The following is a 16,724-nucleotide window of genomic DNA, read 5'->3' as shown; positions in this document are numbered from 1 at the left end:
CTCAAAGTGCTACTTAGGTTTAAGGCAAGTCTTTATTAAAAATCCTTCTTAGTAACACTGCTCTCCACTCCAGCTCAGGGAGTACAAAAAAAGTTGCCGAAACCCGGGATTGAACCAGGGACCTTCAGATCTTCAGTCTGACGCTCTCCCAACTGAGCTATTTCGGCTCAGTAGTGCACCTATCCCGCACTCACATCATTGCCCGCTGGGGGTCACTGTTTGAACCTAGAATACAGAAATGTGTTCCACGGTCAAGGTTCAAATATATGAAAAGTAATTACTAATTCTCACTGCCAGAAGACAAAAAAAAAAAATAGCCGAAACACGGGTTTGAACAAGGGAGCCTGGGATCTTCAGTCTGACGCTCTCCCAACTGAGCTATTTCGGCTGTGATACTATCACACATCCTGTATTCCCACACTGCTCCACTTGAGGTCGCTGTCTGGTCAAGCAAAGTACGGCTTATGTCTTTTGTCATTTTCATCATTTACGCCTTACATATATGTCACCGGTAAGTGATACAGTTGCAGCAAGTTCCATATAGATAAAATTGCACTCACTAATTAATATCCTTTGTTCAACAAGAATATCAGTTTTGTAGACATTTAAGTCTTTTAACTGCCGGTTGAGTTTTCAAGTAAAATTCCAACCAAAGTCAGTTAGATATCAATGTGGAAACACATGCAGCATCGTGTATTTCACCGTCTCTAGGAGCTGCGTCTGGGAGACAGCCGGTCCCAGCGGTACCTTAGGTTCCGGTCCCGACAAAACGTCAGTTGTTTTGTTGTCTACACTCGGCGCTCGTGAGCTTGTCCGCCATTGTTGACAAACTTATCCGCTAACTTCAGGAAGTTGACGTCGGAATAACCTCGTCGCTGATTGGATGTTGCGGTCCGGTGCCGCCTGGAAAGCTCAACTTTTCCAACCGTTGCCTAAAATGCTTTTTCACTTAATCCTCCTTCATTGGTGTCGTCTCATTTACATTGATTGTGTATGTGTAACTGTTGCTTAATTCGTGCCTATTGCTTTTGTTGTATTAGCACACATTTGTTTCGATTTTAAATCAATTCACGATGCATCATATGTATGCATCTATATTTCCCCACTGAAACCCCAATTTTGATTGTAGGTTATGTTATTGGTATGGAAGAATCTGTGGACTCCCACCACGTCAGTATTGGTAAAGGTGAATCTAGAGTCGCATTGCATTTCAATTCATACCCTTAAGCTGAGTTAAATTATCAATCTTATATTTATTGTAAATTGAGTGGAGGTTGTTTTGGATAAATGTTTTTCCTCCTTTCACCTGGATGAAACTTTATATGATGAAGTAGCACAATCTACTGTAAGAACCCAACATGATCGTAATGCTGTTTGCTTTTGAACCACAAGCTTAAGTTATGTACAAATCACAATATGTATTTAAGCAATAGATCGATAAAATTGTTGCTGAATTATTTAAGCCAGCAAGCTTTTACATCCCACGTACATGACCTCCCTGTTCCTATACTGCAGAGGGTTGGAGCAACTCCTGCCCACACATCACAATAGCCCACATATTTGAGCCTGTTCTCACAGCATTCCTCAACAGCTTTTATTCTTATGTGCTTTACAGAAGAAAAAGCAACTAAACCAAGAAGCAGCTCCATAGAAGGAGTGTGCCTGCATTAATGCTACACTGGGGTTTAAAATGTACCCACATGTTGGCCCACACATTTCATCATCCCCGGTCATACACTCAAGGATTAGCCCACTGGAGCTGATGTATTTACAAACACTTTCCACCTGTCCGTCACTCAGGCCTTTTTCTACCTGGTATTTGTCCAACTTAACTCTCCACCTACCACAGAAAAACTGTGAAAACTGTTTACAAGTTCATTCACTGTGTGGCAGAGAAATCTTTCTGCTCAGGAAAGAACAGCTACACAACCAGGACGATGAGGAGGGCCCATGACATTGTCAAAGACAATCTACACCCAAAACACAGTATTTTCAAAGGAAGTAGAGGAATGTGAAACCAAAGAGATACCGTACATGCTCAGCTTCTACCCACAGACCACTGCTCTCCAAGACTAAACACCTACCATTCTCCAAGCCCACACTGACCGCAAACCATTGTTCAAATTCATTTTTAGGATTAAAAGATATATAATGCATATCTGTTTATTTATAAACCAACAACAATTGGTTTTGGAGTCATTAACAAAGAGTCAACACAGCACATGTAGACTTTGAAAATCTTATTTATTTGTTCTATTTTTGTTTTTTTTTAGCTTGGACGATAATACAATCACAAAAAACACTATAAAATCATATAAAGTTAGCAAATGATGACTGTCCACAGTAGTACATATGCACATGTGTGAGTGTGTGGCATGTGTTTTTACATTCAGGATTGCTTTGCAAGTGTGGGACAGAACTCACATGGCCTCTGCACTGGGCCCCACTGTACTGTAATTACAGCTCTTAAGCAGTGAACACTAACAGCAAGTACAACAAAGGTGACAGCAAACACTACGGTCGTATTAACATTTTCACCAAACAGTCAGTGCTAACCTATAGTGACAGTTACTAGCCTGCGTTTGCTCGCCTGTGTCGGTGCATGCAGGTGTAGATGAGCCAGGTGTCTGGAAGATAACAGGCACAGGCAGGCAGCACAACTAACACTTAAGTTATCCAGAAAATCATCTACAATCTCATCAAAACAGCATTCCCTTTGCACATGGTATTCTGACCATTACATACACCAGGTGCATGGATTTAAGCTAAGAAAAGAAAAATCAGTGGCATTATTTGGGCTTAGCCTGCTCTGAACAACAATTGTATAATATAACAAAAGATTTACATTAAATACTACCAAAGTATTTAAGACATGGGTTAGATTTTCCAAGTATTGTTGGTCATGTGAGGTATTAATACAAGGTAAGCATGGACTTTTCCAAGCATGCTGCCAAGCGTAGCACTGTCGCTGGGAATCAGCTGAGGACATGGACTTTCTCTGAAAACATGGTTACCAGCTCTTTATTCTCACAATTCTATACAGAATGACTTCACATCACAGAACAAATTTAATTAATCTGGACCTTCACTCATGACTTCTAGCCCTCCGACAAAGATAGATGGTGCACCTGGCTCTAAAACAAGGAAACAGTAGCCCAGCTTCAGGCAAAAAAACCCCAAAAGAGTACATTTTTCAGTGCAGGTGAATTCTTTTTCACAAATTGACCAAAGTTTACATTCTAGAGTGACCTAAAATTGACAATGTTGAGTTTTAAAATGGTCAGACTGTTATCCCACCGGCTCACTGCTGCTGTTCTACCACTGCCTTGTTTGGCAGTTTTTGTTAAAGGTTTAAATTTGATCAAATGAATTCAGACCACTGAATAGAAATTCTGAAAATCTTCTACACGTTGGAATATAGAATCATAGGTCTTTTAAATGTCTTCTTTGTAAAGAAACAAGTCGAAACCAATCAAATCATTTGTTTTCTTTGTTCAGTGAGAGTGTGTGTTGATATGAATCACTAACCTCGGTCTTTCTCTTCTCTGCTTTAAGGTTTTGAGCCTTCAGAGCTATTCACACAACTGGGCTAAATACACAGTAAAAGGGACATAATTGTAATTCTAATACTATGTTCTAATTTACCTTGTATCTCTTTTAGCACACATTTTTGAGTCTAAGGCTGGTTGTGTCCAACAGGTGGCAGCGTAGGTGGGTCTCCAGACATACTAAAAATATAAACCATATTTTATTTTTGATGAGTGTGAGCCACATAGGTTTCTGCTAAATGTGTGTGTTCTAGAGTGACACTCCAACTCCTTTTATGTAAATGTAGTCACAAATGTTGTTTTGGGCATTTTTGTCATTTTAAATAACAAATGTGGAATCCAGCCACCCACTGGGGAGAGGTTAGTGATCTTGCCTTACAATAACAGGATTAGCAGTTTGATCCCTGGGAGGTAACTGATGATTTTGTTTACTTGTTCTCCAAATGTGAGTGTGCCTTTTGATGCACTGTTCAACTGTCCAGGATGCACCCGTCCGATGTCTGTTGTTGATTGGCTCCAGCTCACCCCACAACATAAGCAGTAAGAGATGAATGCATCAAACGAGGTATATTTAGTCTAAAAAAATGACAAGAACACTGTTACCATGTGAAGTAAAACTAAAGCAAAAGTGCATTTCAGGTTTCACATTTCCAAATATACTGCCTCCATTAGGTCTTTGTAGAACATATGAACATCATTATGTACTAAACAGTCCGAGTACATTGGTGTGCATGTGTTTAAAGAAGAGGCAAATCACATCATTTGCTGGTTAGGGTGAATTCTTCAGAGCAGTTATGTAAGACACATAGCTCCGTCTGTAAACAGACTTCAGGACCTGACCCTGTGCAGATCACATACACTCATGTGTTTGCTGTTGTAGACCTCACTTCAGTTGCAAAGGCTCTGCATGTGACAGTGACCACAGCGACTGGTTCCCCTGCTGCCTCAAGTGTTTGACATGGACCTGCTGCTCTCTATGCTGCCCAGGCTGCTGGTGGTTACAACAGAACCTCTCCCAGAGGTAAAAACGTGTTTGTCACACTTTCCGCTTACAGTAGTAAGTTGTGTTGGTCTCACAGGGCCTCCGCCTGGCAACGGTCAGGACCTTCACTGGCTCCCAGTCTCACCTTACGGCTATTTTTCCTGTTCTCCACCCAGGAGTTGTGTATAACCGGGCCTCGGGGCGATGGGTCCACTTGGAGTAGAGACACCACCCTTTTCTTCACCTTGGAACGGAGGGCACGGCGCAGCTTCTGTCGGGTGAAAGCATAGAGGAGAGGGTGGGAGATTGTGGTTCCATAAGCCAGTGCTAGGAACCAGAGGCGCAGGCTGATGAGGGCATCGCTGGGACCGATGCCTAAAATAAGCACATTAATCACAGAGAGTGGGGCCCAGCAAACCAGATAGGTGCTGATGATGATGAGTGACATCCTGAAGACTCGCTTCTGCCGCTCTCGCCTGTCCCTATGTCGCCGCACTGCCCTCCTCAAAGCGATGATCGCAGAGACAGAGGCCTGAACGCCCACTGGAGGTAAGGGTGTGGCTGCAGAAATGACCAGTGGGGCTGAAGAAGAAAGGGCAGGAGGGGAGGTTGCAGTGGGTGTGGGTGAAGGAGAGGAAATAAGGGGAGGGTGGCTCAGCTGTTTGGTAACATTAACGTGACTTTGCCCTCCTTCCACGTCTTCACCGCTGTTCCCCGGGGGCTGCTCCCCTGCTCTCTTCTTTTTCTGTCTTTTGTGATGTCTATTGCAGGAAGCGCCCTTCAACCTCTGGCTCCTCTTCATGTGGGAGCCAATGCGGATGTTCAACGTCCTCAGTATTCTGGAGTAAGTGAAGAGCATGACTGCCACAGTGGTAAAGAAGACAGGCACCTGCAGCATCAGATGGTAACTCAAGCCCATGCCCGTGTGATAGCCCTGCCCACCGAGACAGAGGAGAGTCTGGTTATGCCATGCAGGCACAGCTGTGGCACTGTTGCTATGCAAGGCTAATGAAAAGGGGGGCACGTGCCCTTTCTGATCAGAGTCATCTCCTCCAGGCCACTCAACCTGCAGAAATGGAATAAAAAACACTGCCACCGAGGTTCCCCAAACAGCAGCCAGGAGCAGCGCTGCTCTGCGTGTCGTTAGCAGCCGGTTGGCTGGCCTGACTGAGATGTCATATCGGTCTAAGCTAATGACCAGGATGTTGATTGCCGTAGATATGCTGGCAAAGGTGACGGAGGCTTCGTGGAAGCAGCAGAGCAGGGCCAAGTTTGGACCTGGACTCAGCAGCACCATCACCAGCGTGAGAGGCAGACAGAGCACACACACCGCCACGTCCAGGACGTGCAGATTGACAGTCACCATGTTACTCACCGAGTCCACTAGATTGGACTGAGAACAATAGAGGACCAGTACGGTCAGGTTGCTGCTGAAACCCAACACTAGCTCCACCATGAGGAAGGCTGTGAGCGACACCTGAAAGCCCAGTGAGTACGGCATGTACCAGTACGAGGAGCCCCCTCCTTCTTCCAGCTCCTGCAGGTCTCCCATCCCCTCCAAGCTGGCCACCGTCCCGGCCCAGTCCGGACCCATTGTGTAGCCGTCAGTCTCCATGAAGCTCTACCAATCCTTTTGTATTGTTGCTGTCATTTTATGGATGAGCTCCCATGATGCACCAGGCTGAGCCTCCATGGTGCTGGGATGAAAAACAGCCTGATGACAGCACTGGAGAGAGAAGAACACAGAGCAGACAGTTGAGAAGTGACCTGAGCTGTAGGGATTTAAACACACATCACTAAAGTGGGCACACTTATAAATATGGATTTTGTTTAAAAATATTTATTTATTAGCCACAAAAGGAAAGCAAACATGGGTATTTTTACACTTGCTATCATTACAGAATGTATCCTAAAAGACTTGGACCTTGTAATAATTAGTGAACTATTACAACACGTGTCCACATGTTTTAATAAGGAAACATTTTGTCCTTTGGTGAGGTTTTTAGACTTGAGTGATCCATCCACCCATCTATAGACAAACATAAACACATTTGAATATCATCCTAGCATCTGCCGACCGAGCAGGTGCTTCATTATTCATCAGTTAGGCCTACAATCTGTCTCCTATCAAATTCCCTAGTCACCACTTTGGCTTAGTGACAGTCTGAGACCTCCACAGAAGCTGTCAGAACCACCAGCAGCAACAGTATCACTACAGCACAGCAGGGCTCAGGAGATTGGCAAATCGAACGTAACCAAGTAATCAGACCCAAAGGCAATTCAAGTGCTCTCCCAGTGGATCAGTAAAAACAACTCATTTGGCAACTCAAACTAAATTGGTCAAGATCTTGGCCCTGCTGAATAAAATATTGCTTTTGGGTAAAAGTCCATTATGAATGATCTGTTTCAAATTCAAAGACATTGTTCATTGTCTCGTTAGGTATTCACAAACCCTCAGAAGGAGGTTCGATCTGAGCATACTAAGAATACAAACCTGTTCCTTCAACAGCACTAAAATACCAAGGTTGTTAAATTGAATTGTAAGGTGACATCTTCAGGCATCCATGCACCATAAATCAGAATTGTCTTTGCCAACTACATAGATAAATAAAAACACATAGCAGCTAGAATTAGTAAACATTTCACAATGTAAGAGTTGACAAACATAAACACAAACACACAGGTTAACGACAGATTTGAATACCAACAGATTTTAAACCATGATTGAAAACATGAAGGTCCAAAACACAATGACAAATATTGCAATATCCACAGGGACCTGGATATGAATGATGTAGGTGATAAATATTAAATCTCATTAAACTATTTAGTACAATTAAAGACATGAAGACTGAAAACATGTCAGCATAATTGTTACTCTACATGCACCTCCAAAAAGGTGTAGATTTATTTATTCAATTGTTTTGGCCCTTTTTAGAATGATACAGTGGAGGGTATTTTACAAAGAAAAACAAAAAAAACAGAAGAAAGAAAAGCCTACCTTGATTTTTTTTTTTACTAACCCTTTGTCTTTACGCCAGGACATTCTAAAACATACCAGAACAAAATGTATCATAGCAGATACTGTAGATGACTCAACAGATTTACTTTCATTTCACTACAAAAAAATGAGTGCCATTAGCTCAGAACAGGCAGAAACTATTGGTACGCCCACGTACAGTCCAGAGGAGTCTGGGCCATAAGTGGTCCAACACGGACAAAAGCAAGCTCAACAAGGAGAATATATATATATATATATATATATTCAAGAGGTTTGCCAAAAGTTGATGATGCTGAGGAATACACACAGACACTCATCCACCATTACGATGCCAATAAGGCCATCTGATTAGAGCCGCACATTCTGCAGCAGGACGACGACACCAACTGCAAAGAAGAACAAGGAGTCCCAGCCGGATGTGATGACCTCAACAGCATTGATTGTATCTGGGTTGACATTACAGGACATGGATAATCAAAGGGCTTTGATCCAGCAAAAGTCCCTTGATTTGTCTCCCAAATATAGTAACCTCCAATCAGCTGATTACAGAACTCTGAGTCACACACCAATCACAGTCAATTATTACTCCTTCCTAATTCTTTTCTCCTCACCCTTTCTGATGAGGCATTCTGAATGAGACCAGAGGCAGCTGCTAGGTCTGATGGATTTAGACATCATTCTCATATAAATTGAGCTTTTATTCCCAACACAACAGCTCAGTACAACGTGTCAATGACAGATGACCATTTGAGCCCTGGAAAAATGATCCATTTTATCTTAATTGGTCTAAAAACCATTGAATCATTTATTTCCCACAAAAATGTCCCACAGACTGGTAGCGGTCCACAGACCAGAGGTTTGGGCCCTAAAGTATATACAACACATCCTTTATTCAATACTAACCTGAAAAAGTAGTGTAGCAACAAATGCTCAACGTCCTCAAGCTTTTCTTAAAAAAAAAAAAAAGTTAAAAATTGCATCAGTGTATATTTTATACTGTTCACCAATATTCTGTAGTAAATGAGGAGAGACACAAGGGCAAGAAATGATAATGTGCTGACTATAAAACCTGTGAAACAATTACAGCTAATCCAAATGCAAAGTAACGATGTAACGTTTGGCTGGAACTAAATATATTTTGAGATTTCTGGAAAAGACATGGATTTTGAATTAGGATCACTGCCTGTAAATAGAACATGTGAGCTTGGGGCTGGAGAGTGATTAAAGAGAGCGAGTGAGTGAGAACAGGAAGTAGACAAGAAAGCGAGCCAGCTGGGATGGTAAACAACATGTCCCAGAGTGCAGATGTGTCGCCTTTTTTCCGCTCCCAGGGTCTTACATCAGTGTTCTTCTCACCGTTACGGTTTCTAAGTTTCCTCTGGTTCCCAGCAGACCTCACCAGTCCCAAAATACTGTAAAAAACAAATTATATCTGCACAAGTTAGATTATTAAAAAAACAAATTAATTAATTTTTTTTGCTCCACATGACGCGTTTGTTTTTTATTATCATTTCAAGCAAAATCAAGATAATCGACTATATTTCAATGGCTACAGCTCGAGATGTCTTTCTGTTTTTCTACAGCAACTTGTGTTTGACGTCAAACCTACCAGTGGCAACCAGTGAGGAGTACACAACGGAAAAACCACCATGGAGATTCACTGTATTTACACTTGTACGTCTCATATTTTCTCTCAAACTCTGTGTTGTCGACTGCTACAACTACAGCACTAAGACAGTGAACAAGAATGGAAAAGATTGAAAATGGTAACAGGGAATATTTGCTATGCTTCAGCTCCTGACTGAGCACAAACGCCTAAAACTTTTTGTATTTGATTTCTTTTCCTCGATAGGTTTCAGCAAGTTTGCTGTTGCAAAAATATTTTAATCCAAAGTTTTATATTTCAGATTAAAGATCAGTAAGATGTGTAAACTGAAGTGCCATTACTGGCTCACTACTTTCTATTTTAACGACTAGGACAGGCATAGGCAAACTACGGCCTGGGGGCCAGATGTGGCCCATTTGGCTTTTTAATGCGGCCAGCCAGCCTTGTGAAAATTATATTATTAATTTATATTACCAATATATTTCTGCCTTTTACCTTTAAGGCCTACATTTCCCCATTAAATGGTGTAGACTAGGCTAAAAGCATTTTAGCATTTAGCCTTGCATGACTTTTACGTCATTTACGAACACTCTATCTGCTCCTGACCCGGCCCCCCGTCAAATTTTAGGACCATTGTGGCCCGCATGTCAAAAAGTACAAGCCCACACCTGAGAGTTTTACAGCAGGCAAGAAATAACAAATTAAATGTAATTTAATGCATAATTGACAATAATAAAACTGTATGGTCTCTCTTTTTACTCCAACATCGATAACTGGTAGCTGCCTGGAAAAGACAGGATGCATGTTTCTTTCAGAGAGAGCATTTAAAGCTTTCTCTATACATTAGCCTGAAGAAAACATGATGTTATTGTGCACATACATCTCTTTTCTGTTTTGTTCCCTACGTCATGTCTGGGACACGTGCATCATCACAATCTCCAACAGATAACACAGGGAGAAGGTGTTGATCACAGCTTCGCCAATCAAGAACGTAGGAAGAATACAACGCTGGGGGAACGGAGAACGACCGGCACTGAGGTGAATAACTGTGGGTTATTTATACACAGAAGAGCAGGAGGCTAACAGGGCGCAGGTGACACATAGAAGCAGAGGAGCAGGGAATCATGGGAGCGGGAAACAGGTGCACGCTGATGAGCTGCAGGTGAAGGTGATGAAGCTCATAACAAGAGAGGAGCTGGCAGTGGGGTGAGGAGGGGCAGTGGGGTGAGGAGGGGCAGTGGGGTGAGGAGGGGCAGGGCAGATTGTGGTGTGACAGATTCAGTATGATTCCAACACCAAACAGGAATGTGAACGTTGTGCAAATCTGTTTATTAGACTTCTATTTTTTTCTATTTCACAATAAATTCAACCAAATTATTGTTCATTTGTGGAGTAAATCCTAATCCAAACCATCCAATTTTCTGCAGCCTTTCTTTAGAGATTAATCCTGCTAACATCTGAATTTATTCAGTTTTTTTTATTGATATCTGTTCATTTCCATGGGACACATTAAACCACAAAGCATGAAGACATTCCAAGTATTTTGCTTTAACTCGTGACAGTAAAGTTGACCCTGTTCTTTACAGGCTGTTATTTTTAGTGGAAACTTTGAGTGGGATCAGATATGACTGAGAAGGTGTAGTGTTGCTTTAAGCCTAATGCTAAAGTCAGCATGAAATATTGTCTCTGTGACATTGCCTTTATGCAGGTATTTAAAAGACCACACAAACATCTTCATTTTCCATTTGATTTGGTCTCAAGGACCTTAAATTCATGAACCTCTCCTTCAGTACATCTACACTCCTGTCCTCTTCTTATTACCAGCTACTGTTATCTCTATATTCAAATGATTCAGAGCACTCTCTCTCTCATTATACAAAGTTATGCAGCAGAGTTGTCAGAAAATCAAATAAGTCTGTCATCTCAGCCAGGGGGAGCTCATGAGTATTTTTTTTTTTAACGCTGGCTACAACTGAGAGACTTTCTTGTTACTCTGCCGTCATATGACTGAGGAAATACAGTAATTGAATCAGAGACGATGTCTGATGTTTACATTTATTTTTTTACGTTATGGAGTTTTTTTATTTAATATTAAAACATTTTTTTTTTAATATAAAAGTCAATAATATTTAGGAAGATTTCATTTGCAGAAATAATTTTTAATAATTTGTAATTTATCACCCCCAAGGATGGGGGGAGCAGTGAACGACCAGCACTGAGGTGAATAACTGAGGGTTAAACACAGTAGCAGAGGACGGGGAATCAAGGGAGCGGGAAAAAGTTCTTTCCTTATGCAGTTTGAATGTTCCTTCTCTGTGTGCATGACTTTTCTTTCGATTTTTCCCACTGTGCAAACGCATGCAAATTGGTGATAAGGTCACACTGAATTGTATCTGAATGTTAATAATGTCTGCCTTTGCATATGGCTTTGGTATAAACTGTCAACCTGAAAACTACTTTCAGCTGAAGACTGATGGAACTGCCTTCCGCTCACCCTGAGATCTGTAACAGGATTAAGAAGACGGACGGATGGATCCACCATTGATCAACTTGTTCCACTTTCTCATAGCAACAACAGGAGCACAAGGCAGCATCAAAGCTCTGATGCTAAAGGGACATCGAGACAACGTGTAGCACTCTTTGTTACACAACAGCAGCGTGCAGAGTTGGAACCTAAAGAACAGGACGGCGAGAAGAACATTTACATCTATAGGTAGCTCAGACTCTATGGTGTAATCCCCCTCTATGGCCGACCTGTTTGTGGTTCCACGTGTGTCAGAACATAATGACTTATGCAATAACATCAATGCTTCTCAACTGTTTTCAGCTGGAGAGGTTAATAAAGAGCTGTCGTTTTATGAAGCTCCACGAACTGTTTATGTTAAACAGACAGGGCTATGTGTATGTTTTATATCTTAATTTAATCCATAGACATTTACGTAAAGATGGCTTTCAACTGCTCTGAGAACTGTAAAAGTAAATAAAATTATCACGAAAGTGAGTAAATTGCTTTGTTCAGTGGTAGCGCTACATGTACCTGGTTTATCAGTGAGTAGCAGTGTGGTTAAAGTTGCTGCGGCTACCATTCTCTCGGCACAGTTAGCAACAGGACACATGCTGAGACTGAGTGGTACTAGAACTGCGGCGGAACACGATGTCTCACTGGGTTCAATGAAACTGATTATGTCTCTACCAGAGGTTTTAATGTAAAATATGTCAAAGGTTGCGTACCGCGTTCCCCACTGACTGTGACTTCCTGCTGCTGTCTCACTATAAACACGGTAATTCTTAAGTGCATGACTCTGGTCTTTACATGAAAGAACAAAGTCCCACATTGAACTGCCATTTTCAGGATTAGCAACATGTGTGTTACCGTGATGTTGAGCTTTAGAGCACAATGGAGAGGGAAAAATGTAAATATATGGCTCTGAATGAGCAAATGGCAGGTACTGGTACTTGTATCCAGTACTGTAATGGTACTAGATACAGTGTTAGAGCAACCCACAACCAATCATAAAATGAAAATACACTAAGTCTAAGGAATAGGATGGAGCAGCTTGTCTCCCCCTCTGTGTGTACCCTGAGCCTCACCCTCCACCGTCTACTGCATAATACAACTAAGTTTCACAGTGGGAGTTGGAGCCAATCTAAGCTGACATTGATCAAAAGGCAAAGTACAGGCTCCTCATCCACCACAGGGTGCCTTTCTGCAACACTGATGCTGAGGTTTCCAGTGTAGAAAGTATTTACAGAAGACTTAAAAACCCTGAGAGTAGTGGTTTCTTTTATTTCGCACCTTTCCTGGTAAATCACAGAAATTGCTGCAAGTTCTCAAAAAATCAGTAACGTGCAATACAAGTTATACCCATAGTTCCAGAACCGTACAATCCACTGTTTGTGTTGGCTACTGGAAAGGAAATGTTTATATTTGCACACACAAATCTTTGAATTTTCTAACCTTTTATGAGCCACTGCATATATTCTACATTAGCAAAAAAAAAAAAAAAACACAGCCCACCACTAGACAATAATGTTCATAATATAATGTTCTAGTTTCAATTTGATTACAATTTGCATACAGAGTCTGAAACATCTGAAAATGTATTAGTTTTCAGACCAACTAATGAACTATCACTGCATTTCTTAATGGATACAATGCAGTTTTAAACAAACCGTAGTTAGGGTCTTTGTGTCTTTTACATCAATTATTCATTAACCAGTTACAAACTAAACCAAAAATAACCTGCTTGTTTCTGTTGAAAACCAAACGCTACAGGCAAAATGAAGAAAAGAGATGATGAAAAGTACAGAGAGGAAAGAGGATCTGTGGGCTGGCATCACTGAGATGACAGATGTTGTAAGCAAAGCCACTTAGGAAGAAATATGATGAGGTTCCTCTACTGCAGAAGAAAGCAATTAGTAGACAGTTAATGTGTATGTGTGTGAGCTGGCAACAGCTACAGTAAACACACAATAGCTCCTGCAAGAACAGACACACACACACAAACACAGCGTGCACACACTCGGACTTCCAAGACTGATTTCTACATGTTCACAATCAAAGCAGCAGCAAAGCAGAGGCAGAGTTTCAAATCAAAAGCTTTCATCAGAAATTCTCTTTTCTTCTTACCCTCCTCTACACTAATGCTACAAACCACCACCTCCACCACCACCATCATCATCATCATCATCATCATCCTTCCCACTCTCCACCTCATCATGATGTTTGTGTCTAAAGAATTATACTAAACGTCCACGCTTTGTTGCCTGAGAGAACAAACGCTGTAGGGGTGTAAGAAAATGTCGATATTTTGTTTCATAATCGTATTGATATACTAAAGCACTGTACTGTATCATTGTGGCTACAGTACTGCAGTATATCGCCAAAAATCATATCGTTACCCGTATATCGGATCACCATATTCTTGCTAATACACAGCCCTTATAATTTGCAGATTCAATAAGTGATTTTAGATCCAGCTTTCCCCACACGTTCAACTCATCATCCTGTTGGATTTGAGAAAGGCTCTATCAGCACAGTTGATACCAGACAGTTAAGTCAACAGGCAGTTATCACATTAACTGCTGATTTGTTTTGGATGCGCTGCTGGATTAAATGTGACAACATCAGTTTATATAGAACGAATCAGAACAGACATTCAGGAAGCAGAGCCATAAGAAGCTCTGCATCATTATATATGATATCAAGGCAGAAAGTGGTAAGAATTGGTTTTTAAATGTGAAGCTAAACTAAAGTTACAGACAGAGTGGAGGTTTTTTTTTAAGGTGCAGCCTCGAAATGTGTCTAAAAAAGATCAAATTAATTGTTTGTAATTTTTGAAAGAGACTCAATTTAAAAAATCATGCACGTTGTTCTTTAGGCAGTCATGAATAATGAACTGATTCTGTAGCACTTTGAGTTTTTAAGAAATATAAGGTGCCTTAGAAATAAAATATATTATTATTACTATTATTATTATTATTATTAACTAGAGAGTACTGTATTAAAATCATACATATGAGCCTGCAGTAATAGTACTGTACAAAGTAGTACACAGAGGGATGCGATACAGCGGAGTCCGGCGCCCAGTCTGACCAACAGACGGGACAGTGGTTTAATGCATTTAAAGATATCTGAGCCAACCTGGCACATAACAACAAATGCAAAACAGAGAGAGCTGACACGCATTTACACACAACATCCAAACAACACACTTTGATGTGCAGCATGTGCATAGAGAGAGTGCTGCCCAAGGGAGCGTAGGAGAAAAAAAACAGCCTCAGAGCAAGTTTCTGTGTCAGGCACCTACACCCACGTTGAAGCTGAACGCAGGAAAATCATAGACAGAATATGAGGAAGAGACTCGGTTGCAGGCTGAAAAAGCCCTCGAAAAAAGTCCATAAGTGCTTTGCTGTTTTCATAAAAATAAATACCATATATTATTGTTTTCTTTCTTCCTGTATCAATGGAATCTCATCTGGAATTACAATTATGCCGTAAAAAACCTGGGTTTAAGATTTAGATCACAGAAATGCATACAATAATGGTTTCCACATTTTTTTGCAACCTCTAATATTTACAATTCCAAAACATTCACACTGAATCTCCTGCAAAAAAACAAACAAACAAACCCTATTCTTACAGAACAACAACAATGACATTACCAACCAGTTTGATTTCCAAACTGTTGCAACTTTTAAATTACTTTCTGTAATGAAATGAATATATTAATATCAATATATTTACACAAATTATCAACACAAATGTGCTTGGAACAGTTGTGTTCTCTGTCCTCGTAAGTAGCTTAGCATTTTTGCAATACATTGAAATATATAAATCGAACAATAAATTAATTTAAGTGTTTTTTAAAGGAATTCATACACGCACGTAAACAGCGTTTCTTTACCGGTGTTTTCAGTTACTTTCTAAGCAACAGTCACGAAGGTTCAGTGATGCCTTTTTTTTGTTTACGCTGTGTAAAAGTTGACAGTTGGAAAACCACAGAAGTCAGGAGAGAGGATTCAACTGAATGATTCTGACAAGCCTAGGTGTGTTTTTATATTTCGCGCTGATTTGTGTTCGCTGTTGTGCGATGCACCAACATAATTTGTTTTGTTTTTTATATACAAACGTCACGAGTCACAGGTTTGAACCGAAAACCAGGATTGTGTGTTGTCATTTTTAGGAGAAAAGAGAATCTTTCTTACCTCTGGTGACGGACCGATGTTTTCACCGTACCATTTCTGCAACCTGTGTGAGAGAGAACTGAAGGAACAGAAGCTTCTCTGCCTGAGCTCACGTTCAACTGAGGCTCCAGACAGGGGCGTACAAACACATTACAGCGTCAGGGGCCTCAGTGGACCCCCCCCCAGAACAGAATAGAAGTGAATGGAATATGATAGACTTGAATAAGAATAAAAATAGAAACAAATTCTAGTAATAGTATTAGTCAACCAAATTGTGCCTTATCTTATTCATGACCAAAAAGACAAATCTGATCAATTTGAACGCTAACTTAAAACAAAAACATTAACCCCAAAAGTCTCTCCCTAAGTGGAAACCAGCAAATAATTAGTAATAGTTAAATTAATAATGAAGATGCTCTTTTTTAACCTCAGTCTGATACTAAATCATGTTACTAGTTAATCTAACTCTGGATGTTTGGTATGTTCTCCAACCCACTTTCAGTCAAATTTGTAGCTACATCGTCAGAGTTAATTCATCAGCATTTTGGTAAATCAATTATTCTGTAAACTGGTCAAATGTTTCGACTCCATCTTTTTCCTTTATCTCTGTCTCTAATCCCTCAATACAAGACTTTGACTTGAACCTGATGCCTTCTTACAGTTCCCCTCTCCTCTCCAGGCTGCTTCCTCTCTCCCTTCACCCATCATCATCTGGTTTTCTAAGGTGGAGGGCGGCTGTGGTCCACAGGGCAGTGCAGGCCTGTGGACAATTGGGAGACACGTGGGTGAGGCAGCTGGACCTGTTATCAATCACAATGACCGTGCACCAGGCACCAGCGCTGGTCTAATTGGCTCACACCGTACATCACAAGCTGACTGGTTCTTAAAGGAAGTCGACAT

At 40.9% G+C, this 16,724-nt stretch overlaps 1 protein-coding gene, 1 long non-coding RNA gene and 1 other non-coding gene across 3 annotated transcripts; all 3 read right to left on the bottom strand.

The window, feature by feature from the left end:
- Positions 1-13: 13 nt before the first annotated feature.
- LOC112487725 (uncharacterized) lies at positions 14-2,346 on the bottom strand. Its single transcript, XR_003051082.1, has 2 exons — positions 703-2,346; positions 14-225 (listed from the first exon to the last, which is right to left on the bottom strand). It is a non-coding gene; the product is annotated as an uncharacterized LOC112487725 (long non-coding RNA).
- On the bottom strand, positions 95-167 carry trnaf-gaa (transfer RNA phenylalanine (anticodon GAA)). The gene has a single exon. It is a non-coding gene; the product is annotated as a tRNA-Phe (tRNA).
- Positions 2,347-4,606: 2,260 nt separating the features above from the next.
- Positions 4,607-16,610, bottom strand: LOC103386167 (probable G-protein coupled receptor 22). Its single transcript, XM_008320310.3, has 2 exons — positions 15,846-16,610; positions 4,607-6,256 (listed from the first exon to the last, which is right to left on the bottom strand). The coding sequence occupies exon 2, from the start codon at positions 6,143-6,145 to the stop codon at positions 4,622-4,624; it is 1,524 nt and encodes a 507-aa protein (XP_008318532.1). The 5' UTR covers positions 6,146-6,256; positions 15,846-16,610; the 3' UTR covers positions 4,607-4,621.
- Positions 16,611-16,724: the final 114 nt, after the last annotated feature.

Source organism: Cynoglossus semilaevis, chromosome 11 (assembly GCF_000523025.1).
Source record: "Cynoglossus semilaevis isolate Cse_v1.0 chromosome 11, Cse_v1.0, whole genome shotgun sequence".
In the NCBI taxonomy this organism is placed as follows: domain Eukaryota; kingdom Metazoa; phylum Chordata; class Actinopteri; order Pleuronectiformes; family Cynoglossidae; genus Cynoglossus; species Cynoglossus semilaevis.
This window is presented reverse-complemented; position numbering and strand designations above follow the sequence as displayed.

Coding starts and splice junctions, on each gene's coding strand:
- LOC103386167 (XM_008320310.3), bottom strand. CDS start 6,145: ATGGAGACTGACGGCTACACAATGGGTCCGGACTGGGCCGGGACGGTG.